This window comes from Podarcis vaucheri (genome assembly GCF_965113315.1).
Source record: "Podarcis vaucheri genome assembly, chromosome: 9".
Lineage (NCBI taxonomy): Eukaryota > Metazoa > Chordata > Lepidosauria > Squamata > Lacertidae > Podarcis > Podarcis vaucheri.
The window spans coordinates 9,330,482-9,351,667 of NC_138767.1; the positions used below are offsets into that span (position 1 = coordinate 9,330,482).

Consider the following 21,186-nt stretch of genomic DNA (forward strand, 5'->3'; position numbering starts at 1 on the left):
TGGTTCGTTTGCATGCCACTAAGCTCTGCCTGATGTACTAGACCAATAGGATTTGGCACCAATTTCTATGTCAAGGACAACTGTCCATCAAAAATAAAAGCTGAAAAGCCCATAGCAGAAACAAAAAGCAGTTTTACTTTAAAGTATATCCATTCGTAAAGCTTCCAGATAGTTAAAGAGTTTTAATAAAGTGATTTGAGGAAAGTTGTAAGAAAAAGCTACCAAGCTCCAGGATTTCAAATAATCAAGTTTAGTGGTAGATTTATTCGTTTGCTATGATGTACAATTATGTCTGGACAAAGGAGCCACTGAAATGAAACCTGATGGCTTTAAAGCTGAATTCAGAAGACCGCTGTCAATTATATTCGAGAAAAGAAAAATCAGCAGGTGAGCAGCACAGAGGGAGGTGATATTTCTGCAGTGGCATGTTCGGACGGATCCCCTCCTCCTCCTCCTCTCACAGCATTTTCCTCTTCTCAAACTCCTTGAGGGATAAAGACAGAGACAAGGTTTCATTAGAGTTGGGACAAGCATTTGCCAAACCATCCTTTCTGCCAGAGTTTACCACCTTTAACATCTGCAATCTCTTCCGTAACCTGGCCCCTCTCTGGCCGCTCTGCCCTTCTCAATGGCATTGGCTGGCCTGTTTTCAGGGTCACAATGGGCTTGCAGTGACGTAGCTGGAGAACACTAGGAACATACTCTGTTATCACAGAGAGGCCAGGTCACTTCACTGCAGGGAGCTCAATTGACAGCTTTAGACTCTGAGCAGCTTCTGAGGGTCCGTGGCAACTTTTGGCAAACTGACTGCAATCTTCGATGTCCCAACTATGACTTTCGCTATTTTTCCTAACCCACATCGCAAGGGGAAAAGAGCCGCTGTAAACTCTGCCAGCTCAGCTCTCTCCCGCCTCCTGTAGGGCCCAGCGATTAACAAGAGCAGGCGCCGGCAAAAATCATGATGCGGGAAAAGCCGTGAAGCCAGCCAATGCCTCTGCGCAACTCCATCCTTGTATCAGACACAGTGAGATATCGGTATATGTCAAGTATGAATGTTAGGCCCAAAAGAAGATGGAGAATTCGCAAGGCATGATATGCTGACAGGCAAAGTGAGAAACTGGTTTTATCTTTTTTTAAAAAAATCATTTTTATTGATTTTCCAATAAAAACAGCCAATCATCACATCCACATCATAATCCAATCCAATTAAAAACAACGAACTAAAATAAAAAAAAATGACCAAATTATAGTCCAAATTGTAATTATTGATTTTTCTGGGCTCCCCATAGTCTGGACCACTGAAGCCTATCTCCAAATCTTCGTTCCTGTCTGAGAAACTGGTTTTATCAAGGAAAAATGTATAACTGTGTCCAAAAGAACATTGGTTTTGCTTAATGAAAGCAAAAATCCCCTGATAAAAACAGGATGGAAGTGGCGATGAACAACAGTAATAAAAAAATAAATAAAAAGGGCACTCTGCTTACCCTCAGGGTTGCTGGGGCCAGCGCTACAGTCCAACACCCACAGCTCTTACATGAGGCTTGATCAACCCACGTGAAGGGCCTTGTGTGAATATTTGAGTGAATGTGTGAGTGTTTGAACCTCTTGGTACCAACTTATTAATGTATACTTGACTATATGAAATAAATGTTACATGAAAGGTGTGTAAACCCAAATCTGGTCTCCGACCTGTCTTACTGAAAGTCCTATAGCATACGGGATATCAGTTGCCTCTCCGGATTTCAAAAGAACCAAGTTACCACGCTGAGGGTAAGCAGAGTGCCCTTTTTATAGTCTTCTTGCCCCTTGACGTCTATCGGCTGGCTTTTAGAACAACTGAGTTTCTGCCACCCTCCTCCTGTTCTCCTTCTGGACCACCACATCACCTTTGCTGTTGTACCTCAGAAATACATACAACGTGTTTCAAGCCTTTATCATCTGTCCGTGGGCCACTGTCAGTTCCTCCTTGTCTTTGTTCTTTTCAGAGGATATTTATTACTGTTGTTCATCGCCAGTTCCGTCCTGTTTTTATCAGGGGATTTTTGCTTTCATTAAGCAAAACCAATATTCTTTTGGACACAGTTATACATTTTTCCTTGAAAAAAACCAGTTTCCCGCTTCACCTGCCAGCATATCATGCCTTGTGAATTCGCCATCTTTTTGGGGGCCTAGCATTCATACTTGACATATATGATGATGGTGATATATCATGACGTTGAAAACCAGGTTGCCCAGCCCTAGTGGCCGAGTGGGAATCTGAACCCAAGTATCCCTTGTTCATGTCCAACAACCTAAATCTGCAAACTTCTACCACGCTTGTTGCATTGAAAGAAACCCAACCCAACAAAAACCTCGTTCATAGGAATGAAGCAGAACGTATTTCACAGTGCCCAATGTTTCTGGCAACATCCTGGCAAGCTCCATTGCCTTTAAGTTGCAGAGGAGCAGCACTGTGTCCTTGAACTTCTAAATGGCTGCTGAACTAACCTTGTATATAGTAGAGCCCAGCTGAGCAGGAGACATACTGACGACAACGCCAGCATTCTGTAGGGCAGCAATTTTCTCTTTCGCTCCACCTTTCCCACCAGCAATGATAGCCCCCGCGTGGCCCATCCTTCTGCCTGGAGGCGCGGTGACTCCAGCTATAAACGAGACGACTGGCTTGGCGTCTGGACCCTGTGACAAAAGAGGAATCATTTAATAGAGAGGCGAGAGAGAGAAAGCAGAGTTGCAACTACCCCAGTGAGCACAGTTATTCATAGAATCATAGAGTTGGAATAGACCACAAGGGCCATCGAGTCCAACCCCCTGCCAAGCAGGAAACACCATCAGAGCACTCCTGACATATGGTTGTCAAGCCTCTGCTTAAAGACCTCCAAAGTAGGAGACTCCACCACACTCCTTGGCAGCAAATTCCACTGTCAAACAGCTCTTACTGTCAGGAAGTTCTTCCTAATGTTTAGGTGGAATCTTCTTTCTTGTAGTTTGGATCCATTGCTCCGTGTCCGCTTCTCTGGAGCAGCAGAAAACAACCTTTCTCCCTCCTCTATATGACATCCTTTTATATATTTGAACATGGCTATCATATCACCCCTTATTATTATTGGCGTGGTTGGACAAGAAAAAGACATCCAAGCTGAAGCACCAGCCTGAGGATTAGGGGCAGAGATAAGGAAACAGCCTGAGAGTTTTGGGCAGAGAAAAGGAAGGAAGTGAGTGCAACAAAATTCCCATAAGGATCAAGCTTGTATAGCTCATGTATAGGCCACCAAGGAAATATTTAAGTAGTTTTGATTTTAGAAGCCAGCTCCTGTGGTAGATATACCAAAAAAAGTCCACTTTGGGGGAGAGGGGATAATGATTACAGTTACAATTTCATCTTTGGTGCCGTTTGCTAATTGTTTTGCAAGCCAAAGTGTAAAACTGAAGTACAGTGGTACCTCGGGTTACAGACGCTTCAGGTTACAGACTCCACTAACCCAGAAATAGTACCTCGGGTTAAGTACTTTGCTTCAGGATGAGAACAGAAATTGTGCAGCAGTGGTGCAGCGGCAGTGGGAGGCCCCATTAGCACTTTACCAGGTTAAGAACAGTTTCAGGTTAAGAATGGAACTCCAGAACGAATTAAGTTCTTAACCAGAGCTACCACTGTAGATGTGTAGTAGCTGGGCCATAAAAGCTTTTGAGTGAAGAATGATGTGCAAAGGCTGACTCAAGAAACCAAAATCCAAATCTAGCCATGTTTTGTGGCCTTGAAGAAGCTCCTGGGACTGGTCCAGTTATTCAAGAAACCTCAATATGATCCGCCCAAGAGTTTCCAGAGAAACAATCATGCAACTCTGGCCACCTATGGACTTGACCACAGCTTCCTGGCAACATATTCCACAAACATGGGAAATCAATTCCAAGTAAAATGTGACTGTGCGCAAAAAAACCATCTGGATCAGGTATTACTTTTTCCTTATGGGACAAACACAGATTCTGAAAGCCTTAAAAGCTGCCCCTAAAACAATTCATGCAACACTGTGGGTGATATTCAATCAAGTCCTACTCATTGTAGACCCACTGAAATTAAAATACACATATGCTTAAAAAAGGTAAAGGTAAAGGACCCGACAGTTAAGTCCAGTTGCAAACGACTTTGAGGTTGCAGCGTTCATCTTGTTTTACTGCCCGAGGGAGCTGATGTTTGTCCGCAGATTTTCCGGGTCATGTGGCCAGCATGACTAAGCCGCTTCTGGCGAAACCAGAGCAGCACACAGAAACACCATTTACCTTCCCGCCAGAGCAGTACCTATTTATCTACTTGCACTTTGACGTGCTTTCGAACTGCTAGGTTAGCAGCAGCTGGGACTGAGCTGAGGAGATTTCACCCCTCCCATATCCAAGAATCTGCTGATGTTCTCTGCTGATTCTCCAGAGAGGAGGGGGCGGTTTCTGCTCTCTACTTATTCCGCTCTAGCCTCACATCAAAGTGTAGGATAGAGAGAGACTGAGTGTTAGAGAGAGATCGTGTGTATATATAAGGTTGCTGCTAAGAGAAGCTGAAGACACTCAGTGCAGTTCAGCATTTTTTGTTTAGACCTCATTTAGCTCTGTATATAGTTGTGCATTATAGTTGTAGATAGAATAAAGAAGATATTCTACAGAGCTGCTCTCCGTGTCGTTTATGCTCTGCTATACTCTGCTGTGCGACGACTGTCTTCTTGTGGAAGTGATTCCGGTGCTCACAACTCTAAGCTGTGAGTCCACAGCACTTTGACCTGTTCCTGTGCAGAAGGTGGTCTCTGGAAGTGCTACCCAGCTCACCTAGCCCAGTCGGGGCTGAAGTGGATGAGTCCAGTTGGTGGCACTGGCTCAAAGGCGATGCTGACACGAGCAAGAGGAGCTCACCCTGTTGCGGGGATTCAAGCTGCCGACCTTCCGATCGGCAAGCCCTAGGTTCAGTGGTTTAGAGCACAGCGCCACCCGCGTCCCCACACATATGTTAAGTCATGCCAATTAGCTTCTGAATACCACCTGTATGTCACAAATATGTAATCCACACACACAACTCTCAATTCTGTGAACCATTCCCAAGTTTGTGGGCTGTCTGGTTGCATGAGCAAATTTCACTCACTCATTGCCCATTTGCCTGCATAGGCAATTTGGGGAACTGCAGTATTTGCTGCAAAATGGTACCATCAGAAATGAGCCCATGGGCTAAATTTATAGGTGAATCTTCCTTTCCATTTGGCGAGGTAGTCTTACATCATTATTTCCATCATGTTTAATGGGGAACAGTGAGGAGTTAGCAAATATGTAGCCGCATGTAACAACCACTTAATGCTTTTACCCTGCAAATGCCAGGCTTTCAAAAGGTTATTGATTAATCTCTCTGCTGAGCTTGGTGTACTTAATTGTATTATAGACAACTTTCGTTTGAGTGATGAAGAGTGATTTGTGATGCTTCTGGATGGCAGCTATTTTGTCGGTGGGATACAACTGCACATGCAGGTTGCAGAGTTATAGTTGATCTGGTGCTTGTGTGCAACAAACCCACATTGGGCAAGGGAAGGGACAGGAAAATGCACTGCTAAATGCGACATCACATAACCTCTCTGCAAATTTTATGCAAAGGAATCAGGATGAATGTTCCAACATACATGCCATCTAGAAGCAACCTCAGTTCTTATACTTAGGAGGTCACATAAGTACATCTTTGGGATTTACCTTCATCTTCCTCGTGCAACATTCTAGTGAGGGGTGTAAATTCCTTCCAAGGGGACCCTTTCGACCCAACCCATTGACTTTAAAAGAGTGGAATACAAACAGATGAACTTTTAAAACGGTTATCCCTCCTCCTTCCTCAATAAGCAGAATGTGCACAGGAGACACACTCTCAAAACATTTAAGCTTACAGAATTGTTTTCCCTAAGGAACTGAGCAGCATCTTCTTCTGCGTTTCCGCCAATCTCGCCTATCAGTATAATTCCTTCGGTGTGCGGATCCTTCAGGAAAACATCCAGGCAGTCAATAAAATTTGTTCCATTGAATGGGTCTCCTCCGATGCCTGAAAAGTTTCAAAGAGTCCTATTAAGAGCAGACAATTCTTCCAGAGACCAATTTCACTAATAGGGGCTGCAGAACTTTCAGGACCACCAACTTGAGTTGCCCACTTTCAGTTAAGGATAACAAACAGTCTTGGAGCGTCATTTCAGCTATTAGATAGCTGGCAATCGGGTCGTTCAGCTCTGCCCCTACCAATATTTCTGGTTTCAGAAAAGGACAACAAAAAGTTGGTATATGGCTAATAAAAAGTGAGTTATAAAATATAAGCAGCTGCCTTGAAACCATCTATGTTGACAGGTTCTCAAGAGAAGTCATTCTTAACCCTATGACCTGCAAACCTTTAAGAAGGGATCTTGTGGATTGAATTTGGGGCCTTTTACATGTAAATATCTATGCCTCCAAAGGGCTAAACCACAACCTTTACATGCAGAGATTTTAAGTTGCCTTTTCACAGATCTTTAAGCCAGTTCCCAACTTGTACCTTGTGATACAGAGCATTCTCCAATGAAGTAGTCCTGCCAGAGCAAGGATCTTTGCCTCTGTATAGGAACTTCCCTTCCCACTCTGTTCCCTTCCCCTGTTCCAGGGGTTGGAAGCAGAGTGCAAGTGCAACTACTTTGACGGATGCTGCCCCATAGGTTGGAAAATGGCTGCAAGCACCAACCAAAAAAGCTGAGGGAAACATTTTGTATGGTAGCCAATGTTACTCATATTCTGAGCAGACCCACTGAAATTAAGGTACATTATTTGCTTTGGTCAGTTAATTTTGATGGGTCAACTTTGCATAGAAGTTAGTTGGGCATAACCCCATATATTCAGTTACGGTAGATGCAGAATTACGAAAATGATGTAAAATCACAATCTGTTTCCAGCAAAAATTGTGAAGAATACAGCCCTCAGATTAAGTTAAAAGAAGATTGAAGTATCATTCCTTTCCTTTTCATTACACATTTAGTACAAATCGTATTTATGAATACCCTCTTTTAGCACAGGAATTGGTACCCAAGGCCTAAGGCTACCATGGCAATTCTTCAGCAGGCTACAACTTTGAAGGAGGAATGCAATATCTAAGACTTGGCTTAAGGCCTCACCTTCATTTGTAGCAGTTAAAATAAGATAAAACCTTGGGGAACTTATGAAATCCTCCTCTTCTGGATTCTCACCCTGGTGTTGAAATTCTCTTGTGCTGGGCACATTTACCAGAGCAGAACACAAAATGTCAGACTCAGTTAACTGTTCCAGAGGTAAACTGCCAGAATTTTTTAAGTCAAGTGAGAGAGAATTCCTGCTTCCTTTTCTGCCTCATTTCAATCAACACGCCGAATGTAAATTAGAAAATAAATTTCCGAAGGCAACTCTTTTTATTTGCACAATAACACCAATTTGGGAGACATGTGCAAACTACCGCCTGAACTTCCTAAATCTGAAATTCTGGAATTCAACCAGAGTGGAACCAAAGGGATGCCAAAACAGATACAGGATAAAAGAGTGAAGATTCACTCATCTCCTCTTCTAACAGAGACTGATCTTTCACACTCACTTGCAAAACTGAACTCTCAGCCATATAATCCATCCATTTGCGGCCCGTCATCAGACTGAACCTCCCCAGTTGTGTCTCCCCACCCTGTTCACAGGTTGCCATGGGGGGCAATTTAGTTTAGCACTACTGCAAAACACACATTTAATGCAAAGTGGGATGTGAGTTAGCATTTCTTAAGTGGTTTCTAAGATCATATGTATTTTCTTACACACTGACTGAGCCTCTCTCAAACCCACCAACACAGAAGGATTGTCCCAGTCCAACTTGAGTTGTCTGATGAACAGCTTCGTATGTCAGAGTGCCAGATCTCGACACAATACCTGAAGGGTGAGGAAAGGAGAAAAGAAAGAGAAAATATATATAGATAGATATACAAATTTATATATAGCAACTTACGTAAACAAGCTGACCTTTGAACCTTGTAAGTTCTAATTTCATGATCAGCACATAACATTCAAAAAGTATCCTTGCCATAAGTTGAAGATCATGTAAGTTACACTAGAGATTCCTGAGCCACACAATGCAACGTAACAGCAATGTAGGAGCATTATACCAGCAGCCCCTGAAGTATAGGCCCCACACCAAGAGCAGCTTTGCAAAGATTTCCCGTTGTCTGGAGTTTACTTATTCAAAAGTGTAGAGTGTGCAGGAGGGTGTCCTGATTGTGACATTGAAGAAATCAAACCCCAAAATAACTCAGCAAAGCCCGTTGTCTTATCAACCACTGTTTGAAACTTAAAAGAGGACAGCAGTCGACTTTGAAACTGCCCATTTAAAAGGGCATGGCGTTTGAGTTTCGATATAATGCTCACCCATATGGCAAATCGTTTTTATATGAAGTGCCTGCCTCTGCTGCATGTGCGAAAATAACAGCGCATCACCACTTGAGGAATCTAAAATCCAATCTGTAGGTTGGGGAGAGAGAACTCAAGCCAACCTAGAATCATAGATCATAGAATCATAGAGTTGGAATAGACCACAAGGGCCATCGAGTCCAACCCCCTGCCAAGCAGGAAACACCATCAGAGCACTCCTGAAATATGGTTGTCAAGCCTCTGCTTAAAGACCTCCAAAGTAGGAGACTCCACCACACTCCTTGGCAGCAAATTCCACTGTCGAACAGCTCTTACTGTCAGGTAGTTCTTCCTAATGTTTAGGTGGAATCTTCTTTCTTGTAGTTTGGATCCATTGCTCCGTGTCCGCTTCTCTGGAGCAGCAGAAAACAACCTTTCTCCCTCCTCTATGTGGCATCCTTTTATATATTTGAACATGGCTATCATATCACCCCTTAACCTCCTCTTCTCCAGGCTAAACATGCCCAGCTCCCTTAACCTGGGGGTTATCTCTCTTTTGAAGCGTGCATATGTCATGGCATGGGTTCACACTTAACACAGGCTGCAAACTAAGGGCAGACTTGGTTGGATATTTCAAGACCGGGCTCAGTTGGGCCTTACTCAGAAGACTGCCATTCCGATTTCCCCCTCCGAAGACTTTGGGTTCTGCATGGGAGGACTATGGCAAGATGGCACATGTGTTTTATTTGAATTTGTCCCTGAAGCAGGGTCTGCTGCTTCAAGCCTGCCTCTGTTATAGTTCCTGCACAGGACCTGCCAAATCAAACGGTGGTGGGTATGTCCAATCCAATGAATTCAGCACTGTGTCATTCTTATTTTCATTATTATTATTATTTAAACTTGTTAGTTGGTTGTTACTCAAAAGTCTCCAAGGCTCACAAGAGGTTTAAAAATAAACCTCTCATGAAATTGAAGATGTCGTCGACATTGACTAATATCTTGAAGGCTAGGGTGTTAAGCCAATTGCACACTCTATTGTATTAGAGCAAATACAATTGCAGGTTTTTGTTATGATTGTTGTTGTTGTTGTTATTTTTCGAAAACACACCAGAAAAATCTTTGAGATCTTACCAATTCTTCCTTTCTTGTGAATGTGGCCAGGCATGATACCAATTTTACATTCTCCAGGCTAAAAAAAACCAAAAAACATGATCAGCATCATTTCATACACTTATCCGAAGTCACCACCGCAACCTTCCTCTATAAGACTCCTTCCCAGTGCCTCAAGCCTGCCCAAAGCGGCCTCTGAACTTGCTGCAAGTCCTTTGTACTATGCACGGGATTGTGGAGCATGTTCCAGGGCAGAGGTAGCCACTCCAGATGCTGATGGAAGAGGGTATGCTGTCAATCCTTATGGAGTGTTTGCTACGCCTTGCATGAACAGAGCACAGTTCCCATGACTCCAGAAAGATCAGCTGCAGCATGCAAGGCACGGTGCGAGAAAGCTGATCTTCTCATTATTAAGCTCCAGGGGTCCCCAAAACGAAGTTTGGAAAAGGTTGGTTTTTCATTGTAGTAGTAGTAGTAGTTCTTATTATTATTTTATTTGTACCCCATCCATCTTTTCTATATAATTGCTTATTAATTTTTTTGTTATACTAAAATGCCCATTTTAACATCCTTACAATATCAATGACTTCCTTTCTTCTCCTTCCATGGTTCGTTTTGCATATCAGATTCCTGCATATTTTACAAAAACTAAACCATTCAGTATTCCATTAATACATCCATCAAACCTTATTTACACTGTTGAATTTATCTTAACACCGCCAAGGTTTTCAGGTGTCCCCAATCCCCCCCCCCATATATTCAATAAACCTTTTCCAATCTTCTCTAAACGTATGTTGTTCTTGTTCTCTAATTCTTTACAGTGGTAGCTCGGGTTGCGAACTTAATTCGTTCCAGAGGTCTGTTCTTTAACCCGAAACCATTCTTAACCTGAGGCGCGCTTTCACTAATGGGGCCTCCCGCTGCCAGCACGCAGTTTCCGTTCTCATCCTGGGGCAAAGTTCGCAACCCGACATACTACTTCCGAGTTAGCTGAGTTTGTAACCTGAGGCGTTCATAACCTGAAGCATTTGTAACCTGAGGTACCACTGTATGTTAAATCTGCAAGCTGTGCGTATTCTGTTGGCTTAAGTTGACATTCTTCTTTAGCTGGGACCTAACTCGTTTTCCACATACCCTGCCCATCTGATTGCGTTACCCCAGTCACTCTGGGCGGCTTCCAACAGAATATAAAAACACATTCTGCTTTGATCTCACAGTAACACTATAATACTGCCTGGGTTAAGGGATAGTGACAAGTGGGGTTTTGAACATGAGTTTACAAATCTAAGACACCACATACTGCACTGCATTAGCTGGATCAAAGATGGGAAATCTGTGGCCCTCTCAGTGCTGTTGGACTACACATCCCATCAGCGTGCAGCAAGCATGGCAAATGTCAGGGAAGCTGAGTATGTCACTACTGTGGCCCATGTCTTGTTAGAACAAAAAATGGAAAACAAGTGAGGTCCCAACTAAAGAAAAATGGCAACTTAAGCTGAGGAATATGCACAGCTTGCAGACTTAACATGCAGAATTAGAGAACAAGAAGAACATAAGTTTAGAGAAGATTGGAAAAGGTTTATTGACTATATGGGGGAGAATTGTGTACACTTTAAGATGTTGGCAGCGTTAAGATAAATTCAACAGTGTAAATAAGTTTTGATGAATGTAATAATGGAATGCTGAATGGTTTAGTTTATGTAAAATACGCAGGGATTTATGATATGCAAAATGAACCATGGAAAGAGAAGGGAAGCCATTGATATCTTAAGGATGTAAAAATGAGTATTCTAAATTGTAAAACAGAAAATTTAATAAAAATTATATACATATATATTTTAAAAAATGGTCAGGAAAGCTGGAAAGTGGAGTCACATAACACTGAGAGAACACTACAGCTCACCAGGATGGTGCCTACAATACAGGAAAGTATGTTAATCAGGCGACACGCTTGCCTTTAGCCAAAATATATAGGCTTCTACTCTCTCAAGAAGCTCTCCACTAGTTTTAACTTCACTTGAGCCCTTACGTTGATCACTCCTGGGCAATTTGGGCCAACGAGCCGAGTCTTGTCCTGACGAAGCAATCTGTGTTTGACACGCACCATGTCCTGCTGGGGAATACCTTCTGTAATGCACACAACGAGGGGGATTTCTGCGTCAATGGCTTCATTGATGGCGGCGGCAGCAAATGGTGGCGGCACATATATTGCAGAGGCAGAAGCACCCGTTTTCTCTTTAGCCTAAGATACAATTACATTAAAAAAGAAGAAGAAATCATCAATCTTTCAAGTTGCTTGGCATGCCAAAAGAATATTCTCAGCATTAGAAGCTGAAATTTGCTTTCTACTGCACGAATATTTGGTGAAACATTTAGATGATCTAGCCTGGATGTAGCCACGATGTGGGATCAGTTCTCATGTAGCAATATATTATTACCTCCCTCACGGAGTTAAAGACCGGAAGCCCCAAGTGAGTTTTGCCCCCTTTGCCAGGAGAAATCCCTCCTACAAGATTGGTGCCATATTCCAACGCCTGTTGACTGTGAAAGGTACCCTGCAAGAGAAAATCAAACATAACAAAAACTAGGTTAAGATAGGAGGACAAAAGTGATCCAAAGCTAGACTTCTCCTGCACAAGGCCAGTGAAAGAAATGGGAGCTGCATGAGAGCCAGTAACCATGATCCAATTTTTTTAAAAAATCAAGCATACGCTGCTAGCATGAGGTGCTAGATTTCTAAGTGCAGAGGAATAAATGCTTGGCTATTATTATTTTTTAAATAATATTTATTGAGATTTTACAAACATTAAAAAGTTTCAAAGTTTAAACTTAACAAATAAGAACAAAGAATAACTTTAAAAAAGAAAAAAGAACTACAAAAGTACAAAAACAGAACACAGAACACATGAAAAATACAAAATAGAAAACAGTTGACAAAAAGAGAAAAAAGAAAAGAAAAAGATCAATAATTTCATATCTTATACTTCATTTACTAGTTTCCTGACCTCCTCACACCTCCCTTTTTGTATTCCAGTTCAGATATTTAATGATGTCGGATGGAAAATAAGTGGTATTGGTAAAAAGATTATCAAGAATATGTAAATATGGATTGACAATGGTTATAAACACATGGTTATAATAGGTTAAGATACTGAGTAAAGATAAATGACAGAGGGTAAGGATTTGCTGAATTAAATGCTTGGCTATTTTTATCAAGCCTGGGAAGCATGTAAATGTGCCATCTCAAACCTGCAATATTAAGTGGCACAGTCCAAACAGAGATATAGCATTCAATTGTTCTAAACAGTAAATTCTGTATAGTAAGTCTGGGCCTTGGACTAAACTAGGGGTAAGGAACCTGTGTCTCTCCTGATGTTTTTGGACTACAATTCCATGACTTCTGACCATTATGCTGACTGGGACTAATGGAAGTCCAATGGTAACTGCAGAACCACAAGCTCCTCGCTCCTGGACTAAACCAAATACTCCCAAGGTCAATTCTGCTGCTTTCCTTAAAAACCGAAAAGTCGGAAGTAGAAAAATCCACAAGTTAACAGACAAGGAATATGCCCTACTGCGTTCTAGAACTAAGGCACAGCTTCATTTCTCTGACCCATGATGGATCAGCATTCCAAACATTAAGTGTGGCATGAGAAGCTATAAATAGAAGACAGCATTTGCAGTATAGGCAGATACAAACTGTATGCAGGAGAACAAAAAAATGTGTTTCCTCTAGTTTGTACTGACGTTTACAACTTGAACAACGGTTTCAGAACTAGATCTGTCAACCAGTTCTAATTACAACACATATACAACATAAAACTAACCTTCCATGACCTTGGGCACTACTATTAGTTGGACTAAGTCTTCTCCCAATCCACTAGCTCAGTCAGTAGAGCAGGAAACTCTTAGTATTAGGGTCTGAGCCCCACATTGGGGAAAAGGGAGCGATGCTGCCTTCACACTCGGAAGATCTCAGGAGCATCTAGTTAGCTACTGCGGTCCTTCGCTGTAACCCAGCAGGCCTCTTATGATGTTCATGCTATTCTACCTCCAGGGATCCCCACAAACATCAGCATTCCAAACAACAAATCCATGTGTGTATCAGAAGACCTGGTGCCCCCAAACGTCTTACTGAGTGCCCAGTTCTTACCGAGCGCAGGTAAGTGGTTAGGCCTATGGGGAAGCACTGGTATGGTTCATACGTCACATGGCTCAATGTGACTGCAGAACTACGCTGGCTCCTAGAGAAGAGCTTGCAGCCTTTTAGCTCCTCCACAGGCTCTGCCGAATGCCTCTCCTTCTTCTGAGTAGGTGAGAGGAGGTGTCGCACCACCCAATTTTGACGCCAGGCTGAGAGGGGGGTGTATGGGACCTCAAGGATTGACTTAGCACGTCTTCTGAACCTGGGATCGTGGTTAAGGTGTCTCCTTCTTAAACAAGACTTGAAACCATTGGCTACCGTTTGTGATTCAGGAGAGACCTTAACCACAATCCTGGATTCAGAGAACTCATGAAGTGAAACCTTGGCTTCACTGCCAAGGAGACCTAAAAAGTCTGGGGAGGTGCAAAGTGACTGAGATCTCCTCTTTAACAGCCAGCACAACTGCACATTCACAATAAGCTACAATATGCCATTTGCAGCCAGTGCTCTGTACAAGCTGGGAACATGTCCTAGAATATACCAGAAACTTCATGCCAGCTGTGCATTGCAGGGGAAGACGAACAGCAGCAGCAGCAAGCTATCTTTCAAGGAAGCTGGTCTGCCATCCCAAATCTTGCTAATGGACCATTGCAAAGTTCACCGAAGGAACCCCAGGGCTCCTCAAATCCAGTTTGAAAACCACTCTTCAACAGTATGAGAAAGGTACAGCCAAACACATACCTGTTTGCCGGTAAAACCCTGACAAACGACCTTTGTGTCTTTAGTGATGTAGAGATTCTTTCGTGTGGCCAAATAGGAACAATGCCGTACCCCATTTTTCTGCACTAGGGGAAAAAAATACAGAAAAAGCTCGATCGCCTTATTTTGTGAACGCAGGATAAATGCACAACTCAGAAAATTAAACTTTATCATACTTTTTTTTGACAAATTACAGGACAACCATGTTAGTCTGCTTTTTAAAAAGAAAAAAGAAAGATCATTGCACCTTTAATATTAACTCAAACAATTTTATTGGAAGAATAGGAGCTTTCAAAAGCAATTACCAAAGTAACTTTCAGAGCACGATGCTATTTTTCCAAAACCATGTCCATCTGCCAATTAGCTGACATCACTCTGAAGGATGGGTGACATCAGCTGATGGTCGGTGTTCAATTCTGCACTGGCTGATTGTGTCAGTTCACCACATGGAATTGACATGTGCAGCAAAAGCAGCAGTATTTGACCCATTCTCATCAGCGCGGGATTGAATCCTGCTGAGATCATGGCAGGGAGCGGGACTAAAGTCTTCACTTATCAGCTGATGAATGGAGACTTTCCATCCTGCTGGGTGCTGCTTCAAAGCCCCTTTGCAAATAGTTCTGCCTTGTTCTTTAAACCTTAGAGGATAGGTTCTAGCAATCACATTTTAACTGGACCCTAACATTTGCAGTATAAGGAAGAAATCATAAACTTCATTCAGGCCCCAATAATAATTTGTGTTCTAAACATCAAGTCATATGTTGTTTCCTCCCCCCCCCCCCATCAAATTTGGATTTTCAACAGCAAGAGAATGAAATCTAAAATTGTGTAAGGGGCAGCATTCGAAACCATGCGCTTCCTTTTGCACAAGTGCAAGTACCTGTCATTCAAAAAGCAGTCAGAGCCCTTGAAGCTCCAATTAGCTCTAATTAGGCTGATCAACAATCTAATAAAGCTGAAATGCTTTAGTTTTAAGATGGCACAATTTAATCAATGGGCTTAAATCCAAGTATTCTAGTCCCAATGAACTCCAGAATGGGTGGGCGCTATACACTCATCATCCTGAAATATTAACTTCACCAAACAAGTTCTGAGACTCACAAAACTAATTACTATAGCAATTGCTATAAACCAGCATTGTCCATTGTGCTCTAGTTTAAGCAGATACGTGTCTGCAGTGTTCAACCCCTGCACATGCCAGGAGACTGGAGAGGGGGAGGGGTTTTTTGGGCTGCAACCACAAGTTATAGCTGTTTACTAAGAATTCAGTAAAAACTCATGTTGGTCAAACTAGATAGATGCATATAAACTGGGTGGAATCCAATGCTGCGTGAGTGAATGTTCCCTTGGCCAATGGGATTTTATCATCCTCCCTTCTGCACCACCCTCAACCCCGTGCACCCCTCAAATCTGCTCCAGAGGGTCCCCAAATCCCTCCGCCCCCCCCCAGCAGATTCCGTGTACATGCAAGAAGAGAAAAGGGAGGTGAGGTTCCGTTTCACAAGCAAAAGTCCATTCTGCTCATGCAAGGACAGCAAAGGATGCAATCAAAAGAGAAAAACTGATGGTGTCTCATGAAACTCCAAAAAGAGGGAGGGGGGAGGAGAGAGAGAGAGAACAAGGAAACGTGCAAAACACAGACACCTTTTTAAAAATTCTACACTCTTCATCCAGGCAAACGTGAACAGCACCCAGGAATACATCCAGGAACAAAAGAAAAGTATGAAAGTATGCAGAAAGGCGCCACTCAACTTTCATTATATTGTTCCACTACAAATGTGTACTCTTGGTTTTCTCAATGTTAAACTATAGCAATAAAGCCATAAAAAGCAATTATGGTTGAGATGAAGTGCCTTTCCTCCAGTAAGAATTTAACTATGCACCAAACCTCACATGGCCTGTGGTTTTTATTTTACCTGGGGGTTTTTTTTTGTTTTGCTTTAGTTTAATGGAAGAGGGGGGAATACATCTCAAGGAGCAGCAAAGTGTTTAACTACTGTATTTTTAATTCCGGGGTAGCACTGAGTGTGTGGTCTGCGGAATTAAGACCTGCACCAATGAGTGCCCAGGCAACAAACAAAACAACCCAACGGGAGTGGAAGATTTTGCAGTACAAGCATGCCACAAACACGTGCTTGCATACATTTGAAGTTAACCAGCTGTGTTACAATAAAAAAATTCCTTCCAGTAGCACCTTAAAGACCAACTAAGTTAGTTCTTGGTATGAGCTTTCGTGTGCATGCACACTTCTTCAGATACACTGAAACAGAAGTTGCCAGATCCTTCTATATAGTGAGAAGGTGGGGAGGGGTATTACTCAGAAGGGTGGTGGGAATGGGAGATTGGCAGATAGCTGAGATGAGTCTGTTGACGACTCTTAACGACTGTAATAGGTCTTACAGGAAAAGGCAAGGGGTGAGAAGGTGAGAAATGGCTTAGTCATGTATAATGAGATAAGAATCCAATGTCTCTGTTCAGACCAGGTCTCTCCATGGTTTTAAGTTTGGTAATGAGTTGCAATTCAGCAGTTTCTCTTTCCAGTCTATTTCTGAAATTCCTTTGTAGTAAAACAGCTACTTTGAGATCTTGTATAGAATGTCCTGGGAGATTGAAGTGTTCTCCTACTGGTTTCTCTGTTTTGTGATTCTTGATGTCAGACATAAATCTGACATTTTCCTAAGTAAGGTAAAGGGACCCCTGACCATTAGGTCCAGTTGCGGACGACTCTGGGGTTGCGGCACTCATCTCGCTTTACTGGCCGAGGGAGCCAGCGTACAGCTTCCGGGTCATGTGGCCAGCATGACTAAGCCGCTTCTGGCGAACCAGAGCAGCGCACGGAAATGCCGTTTACCTTCCCGCCAGAGCGGTACCTATTTATCTACTTGCACTCTGACGTGCTTTTGAACTGCTAGGTTGGCAGGAGCAGGGACCGAGCAACGGGAGCTCACCCCTTTGCGGGGATTCGAATCGCCAACCTTCCGATCGGCAAGCCCTAGGCTTTGTGGTTTAACCCACAGTACCACCCGTGTCCCATCTTCCTAAGTACTTATTTTAAATCTACAGAGAAAAATTTAGGGTGCAGATCAACTTAAGATGGCAGGTGCCACTATGCTTTGTAGCATGCCCAGTGACTAGGGAAGCAAAAAGGTTTAATAACAGTAATTCTTACAAGGTGGGAAGAAGGCGGAGATCTGGGGTGAAGCAAAAAAAAAAAAAAAGATCTGGGGCTCACACCTAGCTATGCCACGGGAAGTAAAATTCCCAGGCAAAATTAGCCCAGCCCAATCCAGAAACTAGTGTTTTATTGAGATCGATAGAACCTAAATGTCATGATGGCACCAGGCACGCCTCCCTTGGGAAAGTCTTCCGCAAACAGGGAGGGACCACAGAAAAGGTCGCCTTCTCATGTAGCCGCCCTCCAGACCTCCTGCGGAAGAGGCAAATGAAGAAAGACCTCTGAGGATGATCACAGGGTCCAGGCCAGTTCATATGGGGAGAGGCTGTCCTTGAGGTGCTGTGGTTCTGAGCTGTTTTAGGCTTTCTAGGTCTAAACGAGCACTTTGAATTGGGCCCAGAAGCTGAGTGGAAGCCAGCGCAGTCGGACCAGGATGGGTGCAAGATGCTCAAGACCATTTTTCTCCAGTGAGCGACCAAATGGCTGAACTTCTACACCAATGGAAGTATAAATTCACATAACTAGGTTTTAATCCACCCAGGTCAAACACTCAGTTTGGCGCAAATACCCATGTGTATTTGCATACACACAGAGGCTGGGAGCCTTAAGGATGCCCCTCTGGGGTAAAATACCCTGGCTACCATACACACACCATAGCTTGCTTATTGATTGATTGAATTTATGATTGATCGATTATTGAATTTATATACCGCCCTACACCCGGAGGTCTCAGGGCGGTTCACAGAAAAGATCACAATATATAAAATAAAAATAAAAACAATAATCCAATAACACACACACCAAAAAGAGCCACATTTTAAAAAGGGCATAGGATGTCAATCATATCACCCAAAGACCTGGTAAAAAGGTGTACAACGAAGGTGCCAGGTGAATTTCCCTAGGGAGAGCATTCCACAGATGGGGAGCCACTGCAGAAAAGGCCCTGTTCTCGTGTTGCCACCCTCCAGACCTCTCGAAGAGGCACACGAAGGAGAGCCTCAGAAGATGATCTCAGGATCCCGGTAGGTTCATATAGAAAGAGGTGATCCTTGAGGTATTGCTGAGCTGTGGCTTTGATATGCAGACATGGGCCCTAAGGAAGTTAGAGGGGAGGCAGCTACCACCCACTAAATCAAGTAACTGAGGTTCCCCCCCCCCCAAACGCCCCACATTATCATTATTGGCATTTATTGAATTCATATACAGCCCTACATGTTTTATGTATTTGTCGCCAAGGACAGCTCTTAACTCATCTCCTGCAATGCCCTACGGAGGACCTTAAGATCCATAAATAACAACACCCTATAGGTCCCAGGCCCTAAGGAATTCAGATTAGCCTCAACCAGAGCCAGGGCCTTTTCAACACTGGCTCCGGCCTGGTGGAACGCTTTTTCTCATGAGACCAGGGCCCTGCGGGATCTGATTTCTTTCCGCAGGGCCTGTAAGACAGAGTTGTTCCACCTGGCCTTTGGCTTGGAATCAACTTGATCCCCTTCCCCTCTTTCTTTTTCCCTTCCCCTCCTGTGAAGAGGCTGCATCTTAATGTTTTAATGTTGTATTTTAACCTTGCTTTTTAAATTGTATTTTAATCAACTTGTTTTTATTAGCGGTTGTTAGCCGCCCTGAGCCCGGTCTTGGCTGGGGAGGGCGGGGTATAAATGAAATTTATTATTATTATTACTATTATTATTATTATTTGAAGGGAGCCCTGTTTAGGGAAGTTTTTAATTACTTATGTTTTAATGTGTTTTTAATCTTTTGGTGGAAGCCGCCCAGAATGGCTGGGGAAACTCAGTCAGAGGCCTGGAAACGATGCCTTATGAGGAACGGCTAAGGGAGCTGGGCATGTTTAGCCTGGAGAAGAGGAGGTTAAGGGGTGATATGATAGCCATGTTCAAATGTATAAAAGGATGACACATAGAGGAGGGAGAAAGGTTGTTTTCTGCTGCTCCAGAGAAGCGGACACGGAGCAATGGATCCAAACTACAAGAAAGAAGATTCCACCTAAACATTAGGAAGAACTTCCTGACAGTAAGAGCTGTTTGACAGTGTAATTTCCTGCCAAGGAGTGTGGTGGAGTCTCCTACTTTGGAGGTCTTTAAGCAGAGGCTTGACAACCATATGTCAGGAGTGCTCTGATGGTGTTTCCTGCTTGGCAGGGGGTTGGACTCGATGACCCTTGTGGTCTCTTCCAACTCTATGATTCTATGATTCTATGATTCTAGATGGGCGAGGTATAAATTACTATTATTATTATTATTTGTATTGTTGCAAGTTCCCCGAACGTGCAATATCTATACCTGCTTCCCTTACCTTTAATTCCATTTCAGAACAGAAAGGGGGGGGGAGAAGAGAGGAACCCCCACCCCGAAAAGGACAGAGATAAGGGTTAAATTTAGGGGAGAGGAAAAGTAGTTCAGCGTCACGTGACGAGACCCCCCCTCCCGTTGGCCCCACCTCCACCGGCCTGGCCCCGCCCCCCCCCGACGGCCGACCCTCACTCACGGAGCAGGAGGAGGCGGCCGAGGCCTCGCGCGCCCACGGCGCCGCTCCCGCAGCAAGACATCGCCCCGGCGCCTTCGCCCTGGCTGCCAATGACAAGGGGGGGCCTTGCGAGGCCAGCCCCTTCCTGTCACGACATCGCAACCCGGTGCGCATGCGCCAGTGGGGCTTCTGCAGGCACACCACGCAAGCGCCTGACAAGGGAAGTTTGTGTGTATACATATATCCACCCACAGAGGTGGGTAAGTGGCCTAACACGGTACGGGCTTGGTTTGCTTATTTCGGGGCAAGGTTTCCCGGGCTAGAAGCTGTATCGGAGAGGATGCAATGTACAAGGGAAGCAGGCGGGACCACGGGCAGCCGCGGTGGGAAAGCCAATGGGAGTGGAGGACCCCGGCCTCCCGAAGCGTTCCACGCTGGCGCAAGGGGTTGTGGGGGCTGTAGTTCTCGCGTTGAAAGGCATGTGGGAAGCCCCGTTGCACTCATGGTAGTTGGGTGGGTCGCTGTGCCCTTAAGGGAGGCATATTGCTCAGCTGGGAATTAAATACAAGATTTCATAGCGCTGCAGTCTGCTTATATGCAGGCTTCCTTGGGAATCCCAGTGCGTTCAAATGAGGTTTACTCCCAAGTAAGTGTGCATAGGTTTGCAGGCATTGCTTGCTGCCAGAACACCCCATGCACGCTTGCCTGAAGTTAAGTCCCTTTGTATCCGGGTAGGTTTACTCCTGAGTAAGCGTGCATGTGAGTGTGGTGCGTGGCTGTAAGTCCCAGACCCAGTGATCAAAGTCCAATGAACCCTAATAGAATTTACCTCTGAGCAGGATTTTTTTTATTGCATTTATTAGTGATTTCCTTAATATGCCATAATAATTAATAATTAATATTAATAATAATATTAATAACAATTAATATTAATAATTTATAATCTTATTATTGGCGGTAGAGTCAGGACAGGGGCAAAACATCCGCACCGTATCTGTAGGAACTCGGTCACTTAATATGGCAGCATCAACACTCCCTGCCTATTGATCTCAGGCAGGTGCCTTCACTTTATTTTTTTCGGCGTCCGCTGCAGACAATCTTATTTAGACAAGCCTACCCATATGTTTAG

General features: G+C 43.6%; 1 protein-coding gene across 2 annotated transcripts; it reads right to left on the reverse strand.

Moving 5' to 3' along the window:
• Positions 1–234: 234 nt before the first annotated feature.
• SUCLG1 (succinate-CoA ligase GDP/ADP-forming subunit alpha) lies at positions 235–20,231 on the reverse strand (the record flags this gene model as incomplete). Of its 2 annotated transcripts, none has more annotated exons than XM_082236603.1 (9): positions 235–484; positions 2,488–2,676; positions 5,901–6,052; positions 7,828–7,911; positions 9,517–9,574; positions 11,525–11,737; positions 11,934–12,050; positions 14,381–14,479; positions 20,079–20,231. In XM_082236603.1, 9 exons carry the CDS (start codon positions 20,229–20,231, stop codon positions 458–460), a joined length of 1,092 nt encoding a protein of 363 aa, XP_082092729.1. In that variant the 3' UTR covers positions 235–457. The 2 variants fall into 2 exon arrangements, with proteins under 2 accessions (XP_082092729.1, XP_082092730.1); XM_082236604.1 differs by having other exon boundaries at positions 14,381–14,484; positions 20,079–20,215.
• Between the last annotated feature and the right edge of the window lie 955 nt (positions 20,232–21,186).